Source organism: Grampus griseus (genome assembly GCF_964374135.1).
Source record: "Grampus griseus genome assembly, chromosome: 5".
NCBI classification, from domain to species: domain Eukaryota; kingdom Metazoa; phylum Chordata; class Mammalia; order Artiodactyla; family Delphinidae; genus Grampus; species Grampus griseus.
Genome location: NC_138998.1, coordinates 19,096,522 through 19,116,698, shown reverse-complemented (window position 1 = coordinate 19,116,698; position 20,177 = coordinate 19,096,522). Strand labels below are relative to the sequence as shown.

Below are 20,177 nucleotides of genomic sequence, written 5' to 3'. Positions count from 1 at the left end.
ATATATGGTTAAGTGATAAGATCCTAATATTGCTTATTTCTAAATTGTTGGATTAGGTGAGACACAGATGTAAATCAATCAATGAACAAATGATGTGAATGGGTCCTTACTACATATGAGAAATATTGCAAAGAAAATGAACTATCCCTGACTCAAAAAATTAGCAATCTTGTTGGAGAATCAAGATACAACCACATGAAAAGTTAAATAATATAAGAGTTTTATACTATTCAAATTAACAAATACGGTACATCAATGTATAATTTTTTAAAATAAGCAGGTTTGAATCCTTCAAACAACTTTTTTTTAAATTTATGAACATCTGGCTGCCAGAAGTTGGGACCAATGATCTGAAAGAACAAGTGTAAGATTTAAAGCATTTGAGTTATGCCAAAAAAAAAAAAAAGTATTCCACCTATACAACGACATAGATATTTGGCTTACCTAAATGCATAAATTCGAAGACCCAATAACTTTATCAACTGGAAACTGTTTTGTTTTCAGATTTAGTCTTTCAGAGACCAAATAAAACATGTAATGCTGTAAATACTTTGTGAAGAGCAAAATGGAAAAATAACTCAGCTTCTTAGAAAACTGATAGCTAATAGTTAGCCAGGTCCTGTTCTTTAAAAAAAAAAAAAAAACGCTATTTTTCATTTCATTTCATTTCAGGAAAATCTTCCCATTTTCCCTATCTGTAGCCAAAAAACAAAAGAGGACATCATTAGTTGGAACCATTCAATATTTCAGTTTTCCAATTAGGCTCAGTCTGTAAGTGTTCCCAGCAGTGGGCGCTCACAGGCCTGCTGTCCCAGAGATGGGTGTGGTCAGCTCCTCATTTCAGTCCTCGATTTCCAGGGCCACCAGAGGAGAGGAGGTGGGGGTATGTTGTTTGCTTAACTCATGTGAATATGCTTAAGCTGTACCACATCAAAAGAGAAAAAGACAAAGCCATACAAACTAAGCACGAATGAGTTAGTAAGTAAAATATTAAAACTAAAATTATAAACCATATTAAATGTAACAACCAATATATCCAATTTGCTTAATAACTAGTTTTAAACATAAACACTAAAAGATTAATGCTAACAGAAAAGCTTAAAGTGTTCTTTGGAATTGAGCTGCTGCACAAAGTTTCAATACTTTTTCTTACTTGGGGAATAAGTTTAAGCCCTTTTAGCGTTGAAAACTTTGTTGCCCCACTGGCTCCATACAATAACGTAGTATCTGACTGCTCTAGAAGTCTACAAACTTTCCTTTAAAAAAAAAGAATCAAGTAAGTTCTACCTTTAGAATCTCATGAATAATTCTTGCTACTTCCTGTGGTTTCTCCAGGAAAAGACCCAAGACTCAAAGTGAGTTTAGTGGGCCAATTCAATATGTGCCCCAAATGGTGTGAAACCATTCCAGAGAATGTGATCCACTGATACTTTCCTCTAAGAATCACTTCTTCATTTAAAATCAAGGAAAGAGAGGTAATAGTAAAATATATATATATATATATATTAGAAATTCCATCCTCCAAAATTGTTTTTAAATTCTAATTAACAAAGAAGTGAAACAGAACTATATCAAAGTAAAATATTCATAATCAATTCTCAAACAAGCATAAACCACAAAATAATCTTACCTTGTTTAAATTTATACCCGCAAATCTAATAAATTCAAGGAAAAGGACATGTTACTTCTTATGTTTTCTAGAGCAGAAGATAGGTGAATAAAATACAAAAATTCTTTGCACTTATATCACACACATTGATTTAAAAGTTACTTTAATTTCCAATAGTCTTTGGAATTTTGCCTAGTATCTTAAAAGAGACATTTAAATGCCATCAGTAAAATCTAAGATGCATATTATTTGATTATTTGATTCATTTGAGATCTGAATTTAGTTTGGCACCCCAAAACAATTTTAATCATTTGAATAGTTAACTAGAAATCCTTTCAGTCTTTTTCTTATTTTGTAGGAATCCAATTCACTGACTTCCTAAGAACATTTTGCTAGAACAACTCATAACTATAGTGTTATCACAAATACATGTATAGCCAAAAGAGAATTTGAGTCTCCCAAGAAGAAAGATATTGGCTTTTCCATGGTTTTTATTTGTAATGAGGATATCACTTTAAAAAACTAAAAGTCTTGACCTAGAAAGATGAATGTTCCACCCAAATCTAGTGCCTCCATATTAATTCTCAATTAGAAAACTGTGACCCCACTGTAGAAAACAAAAGATAGTAAAAGACTAATAAGATGAATTATTGGCACCATACCACATTATAGATAACTCAGAATTTTCTTACAGGACTACAAAGCAGACTTTGTCTTATACAGATTTTAGCATATATATATGCATGTATATAAGATCATATTTGTAGCTAAAAAAATGCTTCAGTGAAATAATTGGAAGGGAATTATTCTGTATAGAAACATTAGCACTCTCTCAGTTCAAATTTAGAACATACCGTAAGTACCAATCCTTTGACATTTGAGTCGTGATGAAAATGTGTACGGCTTCATTTCTGAAAGATCTTACATGTAGATTACCTGACAATTACTTATATCAGGAGACAACCTTCAGAGGGAAGAAAGGCAGAGATGGGAATGCAAAAGACCAATGAAGTAAAAGTACAGAAGTAATAGCCTGGATTACAAAGGCTACCAAAAAATACATCTTCAGCAGATGAGTAAAAAAAGTTTGAGGAAACATAAGAGTGTCTTACATGCATAATGCTTTCCTGACTGCAAACTGTTTTTACACGCATATATTATTTAAAGAAAGAATACAAAATGCACTGTGAGCTTCCAATGACTTCATAAACGTCCAGTCCCTCAGCGTTGACTTCTTCAGTATAAAGCTATCACTATCTTCAAAGGAAGTTTTAAGATCCAGAAAAAGAATATCTTTACATTTCCAAAATTCTAAAGGGTAATGAAATATTGAGTTATAATGACCTCTTCATCATCAGAGGAAATAAAAACTAGGAGACATAATTGAAAAGGCTCCCAAACCTATCCATATCTTTGCATTTATTGAGCATGGAAAAGCTCCCAATCTTTGGTCTATCTTCCCCCCAAAGAGGCACACACGGCTCTGTTAATAATAATTATTACTATAACACTACTTCTAAATTCAAAAGCAGAAACCCAGAATAATACCAATCAACTAAGTATCTTCACCCGTTTCCCAGACTGACCAAATGGAAAGCTGATGTATACCACACAAAGATGCCGATCCAGGGCATGCGTCTATGATTACATTTCCACATTAGAAGCACAGGATTTCACAGGTGGAAGTCTTGGAATTTCTCTGGTTCTGCTTTCTCATTTTCTAGCTCAGACAATGAAGGCTCGGTTAAGCCAACACCAGTAGTAGAGGCAGCCTTGAGCATGGAGCTAGTGGATGCTGAAGAATTTCCTAAGCTGCCCCAACTTCCAACACATATTTGTGTGGCCGTGTTCTATGGTGGTGCTCCATGCAGCCGGTTTGCAAAAGACCATTCATTAAATAAAGTCTTTTATCCCACAAATATATCATTATTACCTCTGACCCCGGACATTGCTAAGGATTTACACTGGTCAAGTAAGATCCCTGACTTCTCAGGGCCCAGTCTTCATGATTCTGGCCAGTACTTGCATGGGTATACGTACATTAACCAGGAGAAATATGACAGTCTAAATATTTCTGAAAAATTATTAAACTTGACCAAAAGATAGAAATCCATTTCTAAAATCTAACACCTTCTAGTCCAAAGACACCTCACTACCTCTTAATTAAAGCTTTAGTTAGTGAGCCGCCAAAACAGAAACCCACTGCTCCACTCAAGCACGTGAGCATAAGCCGGGACTATCATTAGAGATAAACACAAAAATCAGGGGGGAAGAAATATTGTGATTAGGAGGTGGACAATTGCAGGGTCATGCGCACACTCCATCACTGCTGTCACCACGTCCTTGCCTAATAACAAGAGCAACCGGGTCACAGTCCCTGTGTCAGGCAGGCTGCCAGCAGCTTAGGCAGGACTGGAGGCACAGAACATTTGCTTCAGGAATTTTCTCAGAATTTCTAATCTCACTTATAAGACCAAAGAAATTTTAAATGACAACTGCAGAATTTCTTTGATTAGAGAGACCGGGTGCTGATTTACCATTATATATTTTAAGTGGCTTTCTGGCCTGTTAAAATTCTCCTGCAGGGCCTGGTCAGTACATGACTCATCAGGCAATTACCAGAAATTCCACTGAGCACCTATTAAGTGCTCAGCATAAACCCTGGCTCCTGCCATGAGGAAGGGAGCAGAGGGGGTCAGCCTGTTGTGAATGTTCTCTCGAAGGAAGGGTGGGAGTGAGGTAACCAGGTTACCGAGGGACTTTAATGTCAGGATGACTCCTGTGTCACAGCGGGCCCTGGAGCCAGTAACCTGGTAAACAGAATGGCCACGTCAAATACAGAACTCCCAGTTAGATCTGATTTCAGATAAACAACAAATAATTTTTAGTGTTTAAGTATGCTCCAAATATCGCATGGGACAGACTTATACCGGAAAAGCATTCATTGTTTACCTGAAATTTAAATTTAACCGGGTATCCTGTATTTTTGGCTAAATCTGGCAACCCTGCAGGTAAAGTGTGATTTTGGCAGGTGTGACCTAGCAGCGGTGCTTCAGAGACACTTGTACTATCGTCAGCAGAGGAAAACAAGGCATTCAGAGCACCTTTAAAACCAGCTGTCTTCTTTTTCAGTTTTTCTCTCTAAAATACTTTCTTCTTTAACATAATTACATCTTTTATCTGACTTTCCTTTAAGCTAATTTTGCCTCCTTCCCTTCCCCCAGAGGACATCTGGCGGGGGTGGGGGTGGGGGGCCTTTTTGATTGTTGTCACTGTGGGAATGCTCCCGGCATGCCTTGGGTGGAGGCCAGGGGAGACTGATAAACACCCTACAAAGCTCAGGACAAGCCTCCACAGCAAAGGATTATCCAGCCCACGGGTCACAAGTGCCAAGGTGGAGAAACCCTGCTTTAAGCAAAGGTAAGAAAAGTCTCATTCCTGGCCAAAGGTCCCTGGCTTTCAGGATCCTACACCTCCTCACAAAGAGCTTACAATTTTCTGCAAATGTCAAGTGTGGGAGACTACATTCCCATCATATGGCATTTATTTTTTAACATTTATTTGGAAGAAGCACCACCGCCACGGGGGGGGGGGAATTCTGGACTTTGCAACTTCAGCTGACTCATGCTTCACATTTTACCTGAATTTTAAAGAGCTTAAAAATATGTATTCAGATCAGGCAAAGAAAGAATTTGGTTTCCATCAGTGAAAGCATTGCCCCGCTCCCCATGGAGTCTGCCAGAACAGACAGGCCCTGCTCTCTAAAGCAGGCCTTCCCACACTCCTTGCCTTTTCTTCATCTCAAGGCTTTGCAACCAGAGCCTGCGCTTGTTTACTCTCCTCCTTTTTCTCAGAAACATATTTGTTTCAAAGGCTTTCTCCTCAGTCCCTGCCTCAGTAGGCCTTGGAGGCTTCTCCTTTTGCACCAAACTTATAAAAGTTCAATTCCTCATTGGTCCCTTGGTGTAAGCTACCCATTATCACAGGACAGAAGGAAGGAAACTGCTGCTAAAGATCATTTTGACGCTTCCATTATCACATGTATTCACCCAGAGGGATGGTTAAACTCAGAACTTCAAGTTAGAAGCAAAGTTCTGAAGAAAATTCCCTTTGAATTGGTATATACCCCACCGTCAGTTTGGGGCTTTCGTTTTCTTGTACGGTAATGATGGACCAGTGGAAGATTAGAAGAGGCGAGATCCCACTGTCATGACACTTGGCGGTGTACGTAGAGGTTGCAATGACAACCATGAGCACAGTCACGAGATGGGGCTTCCTGATCACATGTTCCTAAGGAATGCAGGTCAGTGGAAAAGAACACCCTCGCCTTATTCATCTCACCAGCCCCCTGGAGCTCAGAGCCTGGGGAAACGTTACACTAGTTGGTCCTTTGTCTCTTGGGCTTTGAGTTAGATGTGACATTTTAGACTCTCTCTGTCTTTTGCTCTCTGACCAAGGCCTCTTTTTAAGAAAACAGGTGACAAAAGAGAACATGCATAAGACGTGGTAGGAAACTCATATCTAAGGATTAATAAAGGCTGGCCATGTTTGGCCTTGACTGAAAGCAAAGTTTTCTCTGAGGCTGATTTATATTTAGCTTCCTTCTGTTCTTTACAACTGGTAAAACCAGCTCTAGCAACACTTCTTTTGAAGTATTCCAAGGCCACAAGGAGAAGTGAAAAAGAGCACAGGATTTAAAGCAAGAAGAACCTAGCTCAAGTCAGCCACTTATGGGGCTGCATGCCCTTGGGCAAGTTCTTTTATCCTCTCTGAGTTTCAGTTCTTTTATCTGTAAAATGGGGATAAAAATATCTAGCTCTTATCAAGAGCTCTTTGTCAAAGTCTAAGGTTTTATGTAAATGTTAGTTCTTATTTTGAACCCACTGAGCAAGGATGTAAGATCTCCCTCAAATGACAGGTTATATAGAAAATGTCATTAATTAGAGTTTCAAGACATGGATCATGCTCTCTGATGTACTATTGTTTCTGCCAGTCTTTTGTCAGCTGTCTTAGTCCCTTTTCACAGAAACATACAAGGAAAAGGAGTTACCTCTCTAATATTTTAGCAAATTCAGGAATCACCCCTCTCTCTACCATTTCTGGCAGGGGTCAGTCACCCAGCTTGGTTGGAACATTCCCACCAAGCGTGCTGCCCCCATGGCATTCCATTCTGCTAGAAAATTCTGTGTTGATGAATGTGGACAGATAATGTTAGGAAGATAAATGAGCAACATTTGTAAAAGTATTTGAACTCTTAAAAAAAAAAGAAAAGACCCACACTGATTCCAGGGATTTTTGTTACAATACTTGGAACTTAAAATATGATATTTTGGTTGATTAACGTCTGCTCTGACTTTTTTGTCCCTTGGCCTCAGAGGGGCTGAGAGAAAGGGTCTACAGACTTCACTTTTTTTTATCAAAGGAAATAAGTTAAGTGCCCAGCAGAGGTCAATGTCTAAATGTGGTAACCCATCAACCATCACTGCGTGGTACCACCACTCTCCCCACAAGCATCCTCAATCTCCACTCAGGGGGGTCACAGTCCAGCCTTTGTAGAGCTCAGCACTCTGCACCCCCATCCAAATCAGGCTCACCTGAAGCCCTAGGAAGAGACTAAATCAACCAACCAACAATGTGCTAGGTGTTAATGCAATCCGCTGAGGATACTAGATGAATAGCCAAGAATCCTCCCCCCAACAAAAAGCTCACCTAGGGGACAAACAGATGCAAAAACAAATGATTACAGCACAGTGATAGGAACTCTGATAGAGACATGTGAGCCCTCACAAAGAAGGGGTGCTCATTGCTCCCTAAGAGAGTTGGGGCAGCTTTGCAAAGAAGATGACATTTAGACTGAATTTGGAAGAACAATAGCAAGCCTCCTTGTGAACAAAGAGGGAAAGAGATTTCCTACAAAGGGAGAACGACACCCAATGTCATGGAGGTAAGGAGAGGCGGGGAAGGGTACGGAAAGTAGTTCAGGGAAACCTGGCTCGGAAGGAACATGGGGATGCACGGCAAGTGATGCAGCCTGAGAGAGAAGAGAGGGACAAGCTCACAAAGGCTCTTTATGTCAAGAAAGGAGGCCAGACTTCAACAGAAGGTGAGAGAGCCATTGAAGGATGTGATGATGAGGTGATGGTCAGAGGACAAGTGATGAGGTAGACATCAAGATGAGAGAGCAACTTAGGACAAGGAGAACCAAGGCTGAGACACAGACTAGATGCTCCTTCAGTGGGTACCCGTGACAGGAACAAAATAACAGCCATTTTAAGTTAACATCAATCTTAGATATTGCCTCAGCATCACAGGCAGAGCAACTGTTTCCAAAAGATGCCTCTGAAGGCTTAGAAAGCACTTGGTTATTGCTCTAAGGAAAGGCAAACTAAACATTTTTGTGTGGCCCTAAGGGTAGTTACGACTAAATGGATAAGTTGATAAATCAGAAGCAATAACAGATCACAAGTAAGCCCCTTCAATTTTGCCAGATAACTCAATTCTTATGTTACACCAATAAAAATATTGAGAGACTTGAAGGTCATCTGACACACAGGAGGTCAAGAGATAAAGACAATGATCTTGTCTTAAATTGTCTATAGTCATCAAAACTTCTCACATTTGGAACTAATCCTGAAGAACTTCCTTTTTTTTACAGCTTTACTGGTATGTAATTGACATATAACACTGTGTAAATTTAAGGTGCACAATGTGATGATTTGATACACGTATATACTGTAAAATGTTTACCACATTAGTTTACACACCCTCTACCTCATATAATTGTCATTTTTTGTTACGGTGAGAACATTAAAGCTTTATTCTCATTAGCATCTTTAAGTATACGACGCAGTATTGTTAACTATAGTCACAGTGCTATACAGCATCGGTCCCCAACCTTTTTGGCACCAGGGACCGGTTTCATGGAAGACAATTTTTCCATGGACCGGGGGTGGGGCAGGGGGATGGTTCAGGCAGTAATACGAGCGATGGGGGGGCAGACGACAGAGCTTCGCTCACTCACCCACCACTCACCTCCTGCTGTGCGGCCCGGCTCCTAACAGGCCACGGACTAGTACTGGTCCACGGCCCAGGGGTTGGGGACCCCTGCTGTACATTACATGCCTGGAATTTATTAGAATCTTATTTCTACTAACTAAAAGTAAGAATTCAAGGTTTAAGGGGGAAAAAAAGCAGAACAGAAGAAAAGCCTGAGGAAGGTAGCTAGGGAAGGAATAAGAGTTCTTTAGGATTAGAGGTTCTGCCTTACAGAAAAATAAGTAACTAGAAATTTCCTTGGATGAATCGCAAGTTAAAGAAATTGTAGAACAGTAGGAAACATGTTGTTTGCCTACCAAAAGAACAAGTACCTCACCATGTTTCACATCTCTAAAAGATGGTTTTAAATGTATTCTGAGCATTGTGCAATGTTTACACATTATTTCTGACTTCAACTGGCAACAGGCCTTATACTAAAGGATGGAGAGAAGACCTAACTCTAGTATGTTGGTTAGAATAAGATTAAACAACAGAAACAATACCTTTAGATCACAACAGTAAAGATTCCATACAGTATGACAAAGCACATATTAGTTTACCAGTTTGGGAAAAAGGGAAATGAAACCCTAAAATGTTCAAATTACTGTCTCAAAACTCTAAGAATAATAAGTTAGTTCCAAGAAACTGATTGCATCATTTCAGACCAGAAAGTCATGATTTAAGTTTTATAATTCCTTTTAAATTTCCAAATTTACCACTTTTTTCGATGAAGCATTGATGCTTTGGGAGCTGAAATTCTTGAAGTCTTACAGCCATGCCCTCATCAATTTGACTTAAGACTTGACTGAACTGGTTTTAATATTAGAACAAGGATTAAGGGAAGCTGCTATTTTGTAGAAACAGAAATATTCTGATGTCATCACCAACTTCAACAGTTTTCCAGGCATATGTACAAGACAATTATGATGCCAAAGTAAGAAATATAGCTAGTTTCATAGCCAGAATGAGTTATGGCTAATTCTCCTGTAGTAACAATCAGATTCACAAATCTGTGTTCTCCAGACAGAAAAGTAAAGCTTGCTTTCAAAGTGATTCAGTTAAATAGACAATTTGTCAGTGGACACTGGAGAGTTTACTGAGCAGGGAGGAGCTGAGTGCACAGCCCTTCTCCCTGAGGGGCTGGGTGTAGGGGCGGGAGGGCAGTGGGTCTGATGAGAAGGTGATGCTGCTTCTAATAAAAAAAAAAAAAAAAAAAACATAAGTTAATACTTGCTACTTTTTTTAATTCTGGAATTCAAATGTTCTGCCTTTTGAAATAAAATAAATGTTCTCTCATTTTTCGGTCTAAAAAATCTTCCATGCTGGAACTACCACTCTTCCTTGGAACTGTCCATTCTTAAACATTTTTACACTATCACTGAAGGTTGCACCGACTATCCAATCATTCTTTTGAGTGGTTTTTAACACTCCTACCCCAACTCACATAATCCTGCCATGACTTAATCTTCACTTTATAACCTGCCCTATTTCCAGGTGGTTTTTGCATTGTTTTGTTTGGAATTATTTTGTACGTTTTTGATTTTTGTTTGCCTCTAATAGGTAGACAATCTCTTTGCACAACCACAAAGACCTCCTTGCCTCCTGCTTTTCTCTCACAAGCTCCAGAGACAAGATAGATTTGCCAGACTAATCCTTAGATATAACCTAATTCTTCATACACAGTGACATTTTACTATGTCAATAAATGTGGTATCTGGGACAGTTACAAATCACTATAGCCTCATTTCTCCAGCCTGAACTAAGGTTTAAAAAAAAATGTTTAACAAGCCTAAATAAGAATTCCAGGAAAAAAACAGAGCAACTAAATTCTATGTAAATAAAAAAGAAAACAAAGTAAAAGAATAAACTCTGAATACAACAGAGTTTACAGCTAGGACCCAGATTTTACTGCAACGATCATTTAAAATAAATGTAAGGACCTAATTCTCAAATAATAGGGTAAGAAGAGTGCTAACCATCTCAGAGCTTCAACAAACATTTACTGAGTAACCACTAAGTAACGAACCCTGGGCTAGGCCCTGGGGACACAGAGATAAAGGACAGAAAAAGTCACTGAGAACTCAGAGGGCAGCTAATGGTATTGACACAATATGACACAACTCTGTGTGTGACAAAGAGAAGCTCAGAGTGAGTGCTTGAGGAGGGCATTAGGGAAGACATTCTTCCACAAGAATCACTTGGATCATATGACAAAGTTCGCTGGAAAATGGGGATGCGCACTGAATAAGTTTAAAACACTAACCCGAACTGTGACTTACATGTCTTCAACGTCTTAAAAATAATGTACACATGTTTGGTTTTTTGTCGGTGTGTGCTTTTATTTCTTCACTCACTTACTGCTGGCTCTTTTGCAGAATAGCATGGCTAAACGTGCCATGGAAGAACTTGCCACACTGTACAGGACCAAGTACAAATATGGCCCAGGAGCTTCAACAATCTGTAAGTCTTGGCGTCAGAACTGTGCAAAGAACCCACGTGCTTCAGAGGCAACAAATGGTTCCCAGCGTCTTTCCTTTCTATCATTTAAAGCATGTGACTTTTGCCTGACAGTGAATTTTTTAAAAAAATATGTAATCAGTTTCCTGTTCAGAAAAAAGGGGGAGAAATATCCCTTTCAGCCCACGGAAACATTTGCTCTCCGTAAAGATCTATTGAGCGTCTACCACTTGCCAGGCCCTCAACAGATGCTAGGAGAGAAAGGAAAGAAGGATGGAGAGAAGGCAAGAGGGAAGGGGGAAGGAAGGAGGAGGGCTGGAGCAATCTTCAAAGAACCCACAGCAGGGAAGCGGGAAGAGTAAACATTAATTGTCATACAGGAGCTAAGTGCTGCGACAGAAGGATGTCTAAGAAAAGAGCACGCCCAAAGACTAACCACCCCACTCCACAGTATCAGGAATAAGTTCCCAGGATGATGACACAGAAGCTTTATCTGGAAGGACAATTGCTGGAGGAAAGCAGTAGAGGGAAGGTTTTCCTGGCTAAACAGATGGCAGTTTCGAAAGGCTACTTCAGGCTCAAGCTATTTGCAAGGGATGCAAGCAAGTGGCAAAAGCGTTAGATAGCGGCTAGACCCCAGAGCCTTGGGGCTGCAGTTCGGATCTGCTGGGAAGGCGCATTCTGCAGGCCCCATTTTCAATTTCTACATATATTTGCCTTTGCATGATTTCTTTCTGCCCCAGGTCTTAAAGGACCAGAAATACAAGGAAAAAAGGCCAGTCCCATCATCAAGGGGGCTTCAATGCAGTTGGAGAGGCTCCAATCCTGAGGGCTTTCTAAAAGCTTCATGTAGAATACAGTTTCCTGTATTCTTGTCCTTTATTAAACTTCTCTGTATCAGATGGGGTATACTATTTTCTTAAGGGGGTTCTATCAGAAATAACCCACAGTGACATTGCACCTATTCACATATGGTGAACTTCTTGTAGGTTTTCTTCAGGCAAGTTCAATGAGGTTTCTCTTTCCATTACAGTGTAAGTCCCTGGAGGGCAGGGGCCATGTCTTTCCTTTGTCCTAGCATCTCCAGAGCTGATCGAGCACATGGCCTACTACTAAGTGAGAGCTGTACAATTGTTGACTGAATGAACGAATGAACAAATGAGTGATTGAATAAATGAATGACATCATAACTGTCACCAAATGAATAACTGAAGGAATGCCTAATCTGTGCCAGGCCATATGCTAGACCCTGAAGAAACAAAAATGAAGGCACAGCCCTGCCCTCAACTGCTCCAGTTTCATCGCTCAGCACAGTTTCAGCAGGGTTTGGAGTCCTCTCCTCTTACCAGTCATCATGCAGTTTTCCTTATTTTTCTAGGAGATACACATCCTTTTCCCAGAAACTGTATATATTTTGTAAACAGATTACACACTACATAGCACAGTTTACCTCAGCATACAAGCACTCTGAGAAGTTTATATATTACAAATTACATACTTCCTGGGGTATTAAACACATCACTCCCACTAAGCAGACTTAGAGGTAAGACTGGACAAATTTTTAAAACAGCCCCCATAGCTTTTGTGATCCAGTTTACTAGAAAATTCGCCTACCTATACTGTTTTGTGCAGTAAAACATTTGTAATTATAAAAGAAAGCTGGTGGGTTTTTTAAAATCTCCTTCCTAGATTTAAAATTTTTCTTTCTCCTGTTTGCTCATTTCAGATCCTGCTGCTGGGGGCTCTGATGACTGGGCTTATGACCAAGGAATCAAATATTCCTTCACCTTTGAACTCCGGGATAAAGGCAGATATGGCTTTGCCCTCCCTGAATCCCAGATCCGGCCAACCTGTGAGGAGACAATGCTGGCGATCAAATACATTACCGGCTATGTCCTGGAACATCTGTACTAGCCCAGAGCACTAACAGCCTTATCTTTAAATGCGCACTCTTTGTTTCTTTTCTATCCTGAATTCTGACTTTTGTTTGCCTAGATGTTCTCCAGATCCTCCTCTTTCTTTTAAGATTCTGGGTCTATTAAACTACCTGGGTCTTTAATATTGATCATAATAAAAATGAACCATTACAATTGAAAAACCTGACAGACTGTCTACTTCTTTGGGGGGAAAAAGATGTGAACGAATGACTAAGGCAAGCCATGTACAACCAATGATGTAGGTCAGCCATACGGGAGTTAAAGTCCTTGGAGTGTTGCCAACCCTGGCAGACTGCAGACATGCACAGGTTATAGTGAGGTGCTGATGAGGAAGAAGACATGTAAGGGGAAATCCAGGACTGTAAAATGTGGTATAGGTGAAACGATCCAATCATGGTTTAGCTTTCATCTCGGCTCACTCAAGTTATTTTCTGAGCTGTGTACCACATGCCAAGCACTTTGCTAAGCAATTGAGGACAGAGCAATGAAAAAGAAAGAAAACATTTCTGCCCTCAATGGTTGTATAAGCCACTTGAGAAGATGGACATGAAACAAATAATTTAACTAATTATGTAATAATTAGTGATTTAATTTATATTACCTATCTGACGTAGAGGAGGAAGCTCTTCTCAGGAAGTGCTAAAGCCTGAAGAATGATTCCCAGTTAGTTCGAAGAAGGGAGCACCCCTTCCAGGCCCTGCAACTATGCAGAAGCTGTAAGAAGAAAGCAAGAGAGGGTGGAACTCAAAGAACTGAGGGAACACGGGCATGTGAAAGGGCCGAGGAGGGAGTTGGGGATCATATCAGGCAGGGTTAGAGGTCATGTTAAGGATCTGGAACAACTGATCTAAGAACAATGAGAAGCCTTAGGAGACGGATCCAAAAAAATATTGCTGCGATTTGTGCCACAGAGCGTCCTGCCTATGGTTTCCTCTAGGAGTTTTATAGTATCCGGTCTTACCTTTAGGTCTTTAAGCCATTTCGAGTTTATTTTTGTGTATGGTTTTAGAGAATGTTCTAATTTCATTCTTTTACAAGTGGCTGTCCAGTTTTCCCAGCACCACTTACTGAAGAGACTGTCTTTTCTCCATTGTATATTCTTGCCTCTTTTGTCACAGATTAATAAGTAAAGGAAACCAAAGCAAAAATAAACAAATGGGACCTAATTAAATTTAAAAGCTTTTGCACAGAAAAGAAAACCATTGACAAAACAAAAGGCAACCTACTGAATGGGAGAAGATATTTGCAAATGATTTGACCGATGAGGGGTTAATACCTGACTTATATAAACAGCTCATACAACTCAACATCAAAAAAATAAACAACATTTCCCCAAAGGGAAAATGCAGATGGCCAACAGGCACATGAAAAGATGCTCTACATCACTAATCATCAGGGAAATGCAAATCAAAATAACAACGAGATATCACCTCACACCTGTCAGAATGGCTATCATCAAAAAGAACACAAATAACAAGTGTTGGTGAGGGTGTGGAGAAAAGGGAACCCTCCTACACTGTTGGTGGGAATGTAAATTGGTGCAGCCACTGTGGAAAACAGTATGGAAGTTTCTCAAAAAACTAAAAGTGGAACTACCATATGACCCAGCAATTCCACTCCTAGGTATACATCCAAAAAAATATAAACACTAATTTTTTTTTTTTTTTTTTTTGTGGTACGCGGGCCTCTCACTGTTGTGGCCTCTCCCGTTGTGGAGCACGGGCTCTGGACACGCAGGCTCAGCGGCCATGGCTCACGGGCCCAGCCACTCCGCAGCATGTGAGATCTTCCCAGACCGGGGCATGAACCCGTGTCCCCTGCATCGGCAGGAGGATTCTCAACCACTGCGCCACCAGGGAAGCCCTAAACACTAATTTGAAATGATACATGCACCCCAATGTTCACAGCAGCATTATTTACAATTGCCAATATATGGAAGCAACATGTGTCCATCAACAGATGAATGGATGAAGAAGATGTGGTACATAGATACAATGGAATACTACTCATTCATAAAAAAGAATGAAATTTTGCCATTTGCAGCAACATGGATGGACTTAGAGGGCATTATGCTGAGTGAAATAAGTCAGACAGAGAAAGACAAATACTGTACAATATCATTATATATGGAATCTAAAAAATACAACAAACTAGTGAATAAAAAAAAAAAGCAGGCTGATTCACAGATATAGAGAACAAACTAGTGGTTACCAGTGGGGAGAGGGAATGTGGAAGGGGCAATATAGGGATGGGGGAAAAAGGGGTTATTATGTGATTATATGAAATCAAGTGTGTGAAACTTCTGAAAACTGTAAAGTACTATAGAATTTAAAGAATCTTTCATTCAATAAAAAAAGAGCAATGAGAAGCCAATGGAGATGTAAAATTGTAAATGACATGATAAGAGTTTGTTTTTTGTTTTTTTAAACACCAGCCAGGCTACGGTGTGGAATGCAGACTGGAAGTGAAATAAGAAGGTACCAGGGACTTGTATGTCAAACATGACTTGAAGTTTTCCAGAATTAAAACTGAACGTGCTAGTAATGTTGGAGAGTACTGTGCAAAGTTCAAATTTTAAAATATAATAATATGTATTTAGATTATAATTTGAGGGCATTGCTTACTTTAAAATCATAAAACAAAACATTACCTCATTGTTTTCCATGTAGATTCAAGGAAGAGAAGATTCCATATCTAGCATAATATGTTGAATTATCTATAACAGTGTTCCATTCAAAAACAGAATCCATTAACGTCACAATGATTTGTTTGGAAGCTGTCAAGCCAAAGAATGATTAATTGCATTAATTGTCCACTAGATGGTAGCAGTGCAGCTGCTACAATTTGTCAGGCAACCGTCTTCAAAATAATTTAGTAATATATCATTTAAATAGGCACAGAAAAAAAGAGACCCTTGAGTGCCAAAAAAGAAATTCCCATAAATTCTTAAGCAGTATTGATGCTAATTTTAAAAATAGATGTAATTTAGCGAAATTATTGTTTCTCTCTCCCATTCTGTTGCTGGGTTCCACAGGACACTCCCTTACCCTACCTCTAGCAGGTGCCATCGACTTCTAACTAAGGGATGCTGTGGCCCAAAGTTCAGTGCTTTAAAACAGAAATTAGGAATATACATGGGCTTTTCTAAAATTTCAAGGAATTTTTAAGAAGAATTAGAAATAGGAAAGCAAGTAAAATCCATGTACCTGAGATTTCCTGCACTGGAGACATTTTGGCTGTATCTCTTGCCAACTGAAAGTTAACAGCTAGCAGGCTAGCAGTGCCACTTGCCTGAGCTTCACCAAGAAAAAAGAGAAAAGAAGTTTCTGCTTTAGGCCTTCCTACTGCAATATAGTACTTTATGCCTTCCTGCCCGGCTGACCAGAGACTCTGCTGCCTTGCCAGGCCAGACATTGCCAAGCCTTGCCCACACAGGAGCCCCTGGCTGTGAGGGCACCTCTCTTCTCCCTTTCTTCGGCTAATTCCCACCATGAGAAGGACCTCGGACTGGCTCTAGGCTCCTTCAGTCCCTAACTCTCACCTCCCCAAAGCAGCAATTAACAAACAGCAGGGGCTCGGCCCCCTGGATCTTTCCTACCTCAAACAGTGTTGCTACAAAATAGCAAGACTGGTTTTCCAGTTTGGAATATGGGAGGTCTACATATCTAGAGTCACACCTCATGTGTTCACCTGCTTTGCCAGATAACCTATATGCATTGGTCAAAGAGAGAATTTCAGGAGTAGAAGGAAGACGGAGGAACCATGATAGTTAATGATTTGGGGGCCAAATGGGGTCTTGATGAGCCTTTTAGGTCATCTCATTTGAGCAGGTAGTCACTCCCCCTCTAGCCAGGTCTGACACTGCCTGAATCACTCACCCACGTCTCTGTCCAGAAATGCCACCTTTTCTGCAACTAATAAAAGACAAGTTTCTCTGCAGCATTTTCCAGGGCAGTTTCATTTCAATGTTAAAAAATCCAATATCCGTAACTAAAGGCAACACATTTTTCTTTCAACATATCCTTTATGAGATATCTAAAGGTATTCCAGAAGTTTACTATATTTGATTTGAAGATAGAGAATTATTTGAAAGATTGTAGTAAATCACAAGAGAACTTTCACTTCCATTTTCTAGGATATTTCTTTCATAGTGATAATGTTTGAAAAATATGCAGAAAAGCATAGTTTAAAAAGTACAGTGGTATTTTTAACTGTGTCTAGACATACAAAAATCCTAGGAGTGCGAACATCCAGAAAGATGGAAAATTACTGTCGTGTGAAGCATTCAACTTTAAATATTTTTAAAGAGATTAAATTAACCTATGAAACATCACACCATCTTACATAGTCCATCCTAAAATGATATGGTGTCTAACAACTATTCATCCTACTCCATACATATGCCAAGACCTTTCATAAATCTTGATTCAGTAATACAAGGTTGTACTGAACTATGCCTGCTAAGAAACCATACTTGTTCTGAGAAAGAGCTCCAAAATATTCTTGAAATCCATCTATTGTACTGTTTTTCAGAGGCTAAATAGATTGGGGAGGGGTGGGAGGTCTTAAAGCATCATATGTCTATGTCCTATTCCAGAAACAAGGAACTGTCAATATGCAACAGATATTAAGAAGTCAAAGATTTATCATCAAAGTCTTATCTTGAGAAATACCAGGATCCTTCAAACATTTACTTAGTTACCCAAATAAAAGTGTCCTTCCTAGCTGACCTGAAAAACAGACACACAAGCCTTCTCTATACAGTTTTAAAAGCAGTCACACAGAAAAAGGCTTTAACATAGAAAGTGTATCAGAATGCTAGAATTAAGAGTGACTTCTGTTTTCTTCCTTCAACTTTTCCATATTTTGCTAAATTATTTTCAATGGGCATTTATTACTTTTAGAATCCAAACAAAATTCCAAAAAGCAAAACTATAACACAAAATTGTTTTTTCTTTAAGCAGTCCACATTAAAACAAATACAGAGAGAGACTTTGGCCTTACAGGACACAGCTACCACTTTAACCTACCACATGATACATGCTGATACTCATCAGTTCTGCAGCCTGACAGTGGCCAGCAAGTGTGTTTACAGAACTTGACAATTGTATTAACTGCTTAGAGGACACAGGCATGTTTTTTGTACCTACCATCCACCAAGTTCCTTACATATGCATCTCATTTAGCCCTCACAGCCACTTGTTAAGAGTCCCATGCGCATCCCTATTTTACAGATGAGGAAACCAAGGCCTGGAATGACTAGGCAGCCTGCTCAAGGTAAAGTAGCTAGTGTCTGGGAGCCACCCTGAGGTTACATTTGTCTAACTCCAAAGTCAAGTTCTTCCTTTTCCTCTGTACTCCTGGCCAAGCGCCCCCTTATAATCAACAGAGCGAGAATTTGCCTTGGGATTTTCTAGTGCTGATAAGCTTGTCCAATGTCAAGAACATGAAGGAATTTGTAAACCCCTCCACTTCCTTACCTGCAGGGTTGCAGCAAGGGAACCCTCTTGGGGGACCCGTCACATTGCACATCTATCAGGTGGAGAGGAATGAAGCTATCGCTGCTATACATATAACAGGGGCATCTCCCCAAAAGCATTATTTTGATAATAAAAATATACAACCATGACTCTGAGAAGTTTCATGTATGACCATCTATACATGAAGAGGTAGTTTTAAAGGAAATTCTAATACGTTATCTGATTAAATTCACTCAGTATATTAGGTTACCTATAATTCTGGGTAAAAGTGTTGCCTTCTCCCAAATAATCCATAATTAACCGAGTTTTGTTCAAGATTAAAGACCTCCCCCCAAGACACTGTTTAAAATGGTTTATAAATGACTTTCAGTAATTCAACTTTCAAAAAGCATTTATTGAGCACCTACAGCATCTAGATCCTGAAGAGAGCAGCCCATGAACAAACATTTGAGCAACCATATTATCTTGCCCTCTAAATGTCCGCAAGTTGCTTTACGAATAGGGGTTCCCCCTGAGGACAGAGGGAGGGAAAAGGGAAAGGAGTGGGGAGTGAGTAATTTAGCCATTTCTGTAATGTTTACTTCTTTACCAAGAGAGGTACCGAGAAACGATGGCAAAAGTATAAAATCTAGACAGTGAACATATCAATGTTTTCCAGATTACTTACAGTACTTTTAGTATATTCAAAATAATTTGTAATCAAAAGTTCTTATTTTAACAATTTACAACGTAGCTTCAAAAACATCTGTTTTAGAGGGGTGGGAGAGGGAGGGGGTGGGAGGGAGACACAAGAGGGAAGAGATATGGGGATATATGTATACATATAGCTGATTCACTTTGTTATAAAGCAGAAACTAACACACCATTGTAAAGCAATTATACTCCAATAAAGATGTTAAAAAAAAAAGTTTTGCTATTAAGGACCACCCATCAGGGTTCTGTGGCCAGATACCCAAATTCATCTCGGGTTCCAAGTGCAAATTTAAACTGATTCCTTCCATCCTTCAATTCAAGCATATGGTAGAGTAGTATTTTAGAACAAAGAACTGGGTTCAAATCTCATCATACTAGCTCTGCTTCCTTGGGCAAGTTATTTGCTAAACAAGGAATTTGCCTCTCATCTCATCTGTAAAATGGGTATTCCCAACTGTAAAAGGTATATGAGTAGCATGGAATTCACCTGTCACCAAATGGGCATTTAGTATTAGTGTTGCCACCCTACTCCCCTCCCCAACTAGAAAATATGGTGGGGGGGGGCATTTTGTCCACCAGAACCCTAAGAGGAAATGAGCTGTTCCTCCAGATAAGAGCTGAGGCATAAAACTGGCAGAGGGGCTTGGGACAGACAAAGAAGAACCATGAGGTTCATCCTGCCTCTGGTTTGACCGCTATCACCCTTGCAATTGCTCCTGTCCGCTTTGACAGGTGAATCTTGCCACCCTGTGTTCCAGACTCCATGTGGGAAGAGGATTATGAAACGTCTCTTCACAGTTTACATGTTTCATCTTTTGTATTCTTAAAGGGAGAAGGTGTTACATGTGAAGCCCAGGATGAAAAACAAGCAAACATCATAAAGGACTTGGCCAAAACCAACCAGGTAAAGCAAATAGAGGGGTTTTTTAAATCTTTTCTTTCTGTTCCCTAAAACCTGCTTCTTTT

At 39.6% G+C, this 20,177-nt stretch overlaps 2 protein-coding genes across 2 annotated transcripts in view; both read left to right on the top strand.

Moving 5' to 3' along the window:
* Positions 1 to 13,076, top strand: part of CPB1 (carboxypeptidase B1) — a gene marked incomplete at its 5' end in the record, with an annotated part of 39,852 nt that extends 26,776 nt beyond the window's left edge. The window contains 2 exons of the mRNA XM_082654617.1: positions 11,020 to 11,104; positions 12,828 to 13,076. Of these exons, the coding sequence (XP_082510743.1) occupies positions 11,020 to 11,104; positions 12,828 to 13,015 (273 nt within the window). The 3' untranslated portion in view covers positions 13,016 to 13,076. The remainder of the gene's footprint in view (positions 1 to 11,019; positions 11,105 to 12,827) is intronic.
* A 6,800-nt stretch (positions 13,077 to 19,876) lies between these two features.
* CPA3 (carboxypeptidase A3) overlaps positions 19,877 to 20,177 on the top strand; it is a gene marked incomplete at both ends in the record, with an annotated part of 30,076 nt that continues 29,775 nt past the window's right edge. The window contains 4 exon segments of the mRNA XM_082655537.1: positions 19,877 to 19,892; positions 19,895 to 19,943; positions 20,041 to 20,060; positions 20,063 to 20,115. Coding sequence (XP_082511663.1) covers positions 19,877 to 19,892; positions 19,895 to 19,943; positions 20,041 to 20,060; positions 20,063 to 20,115 — 138 coding nt within the window.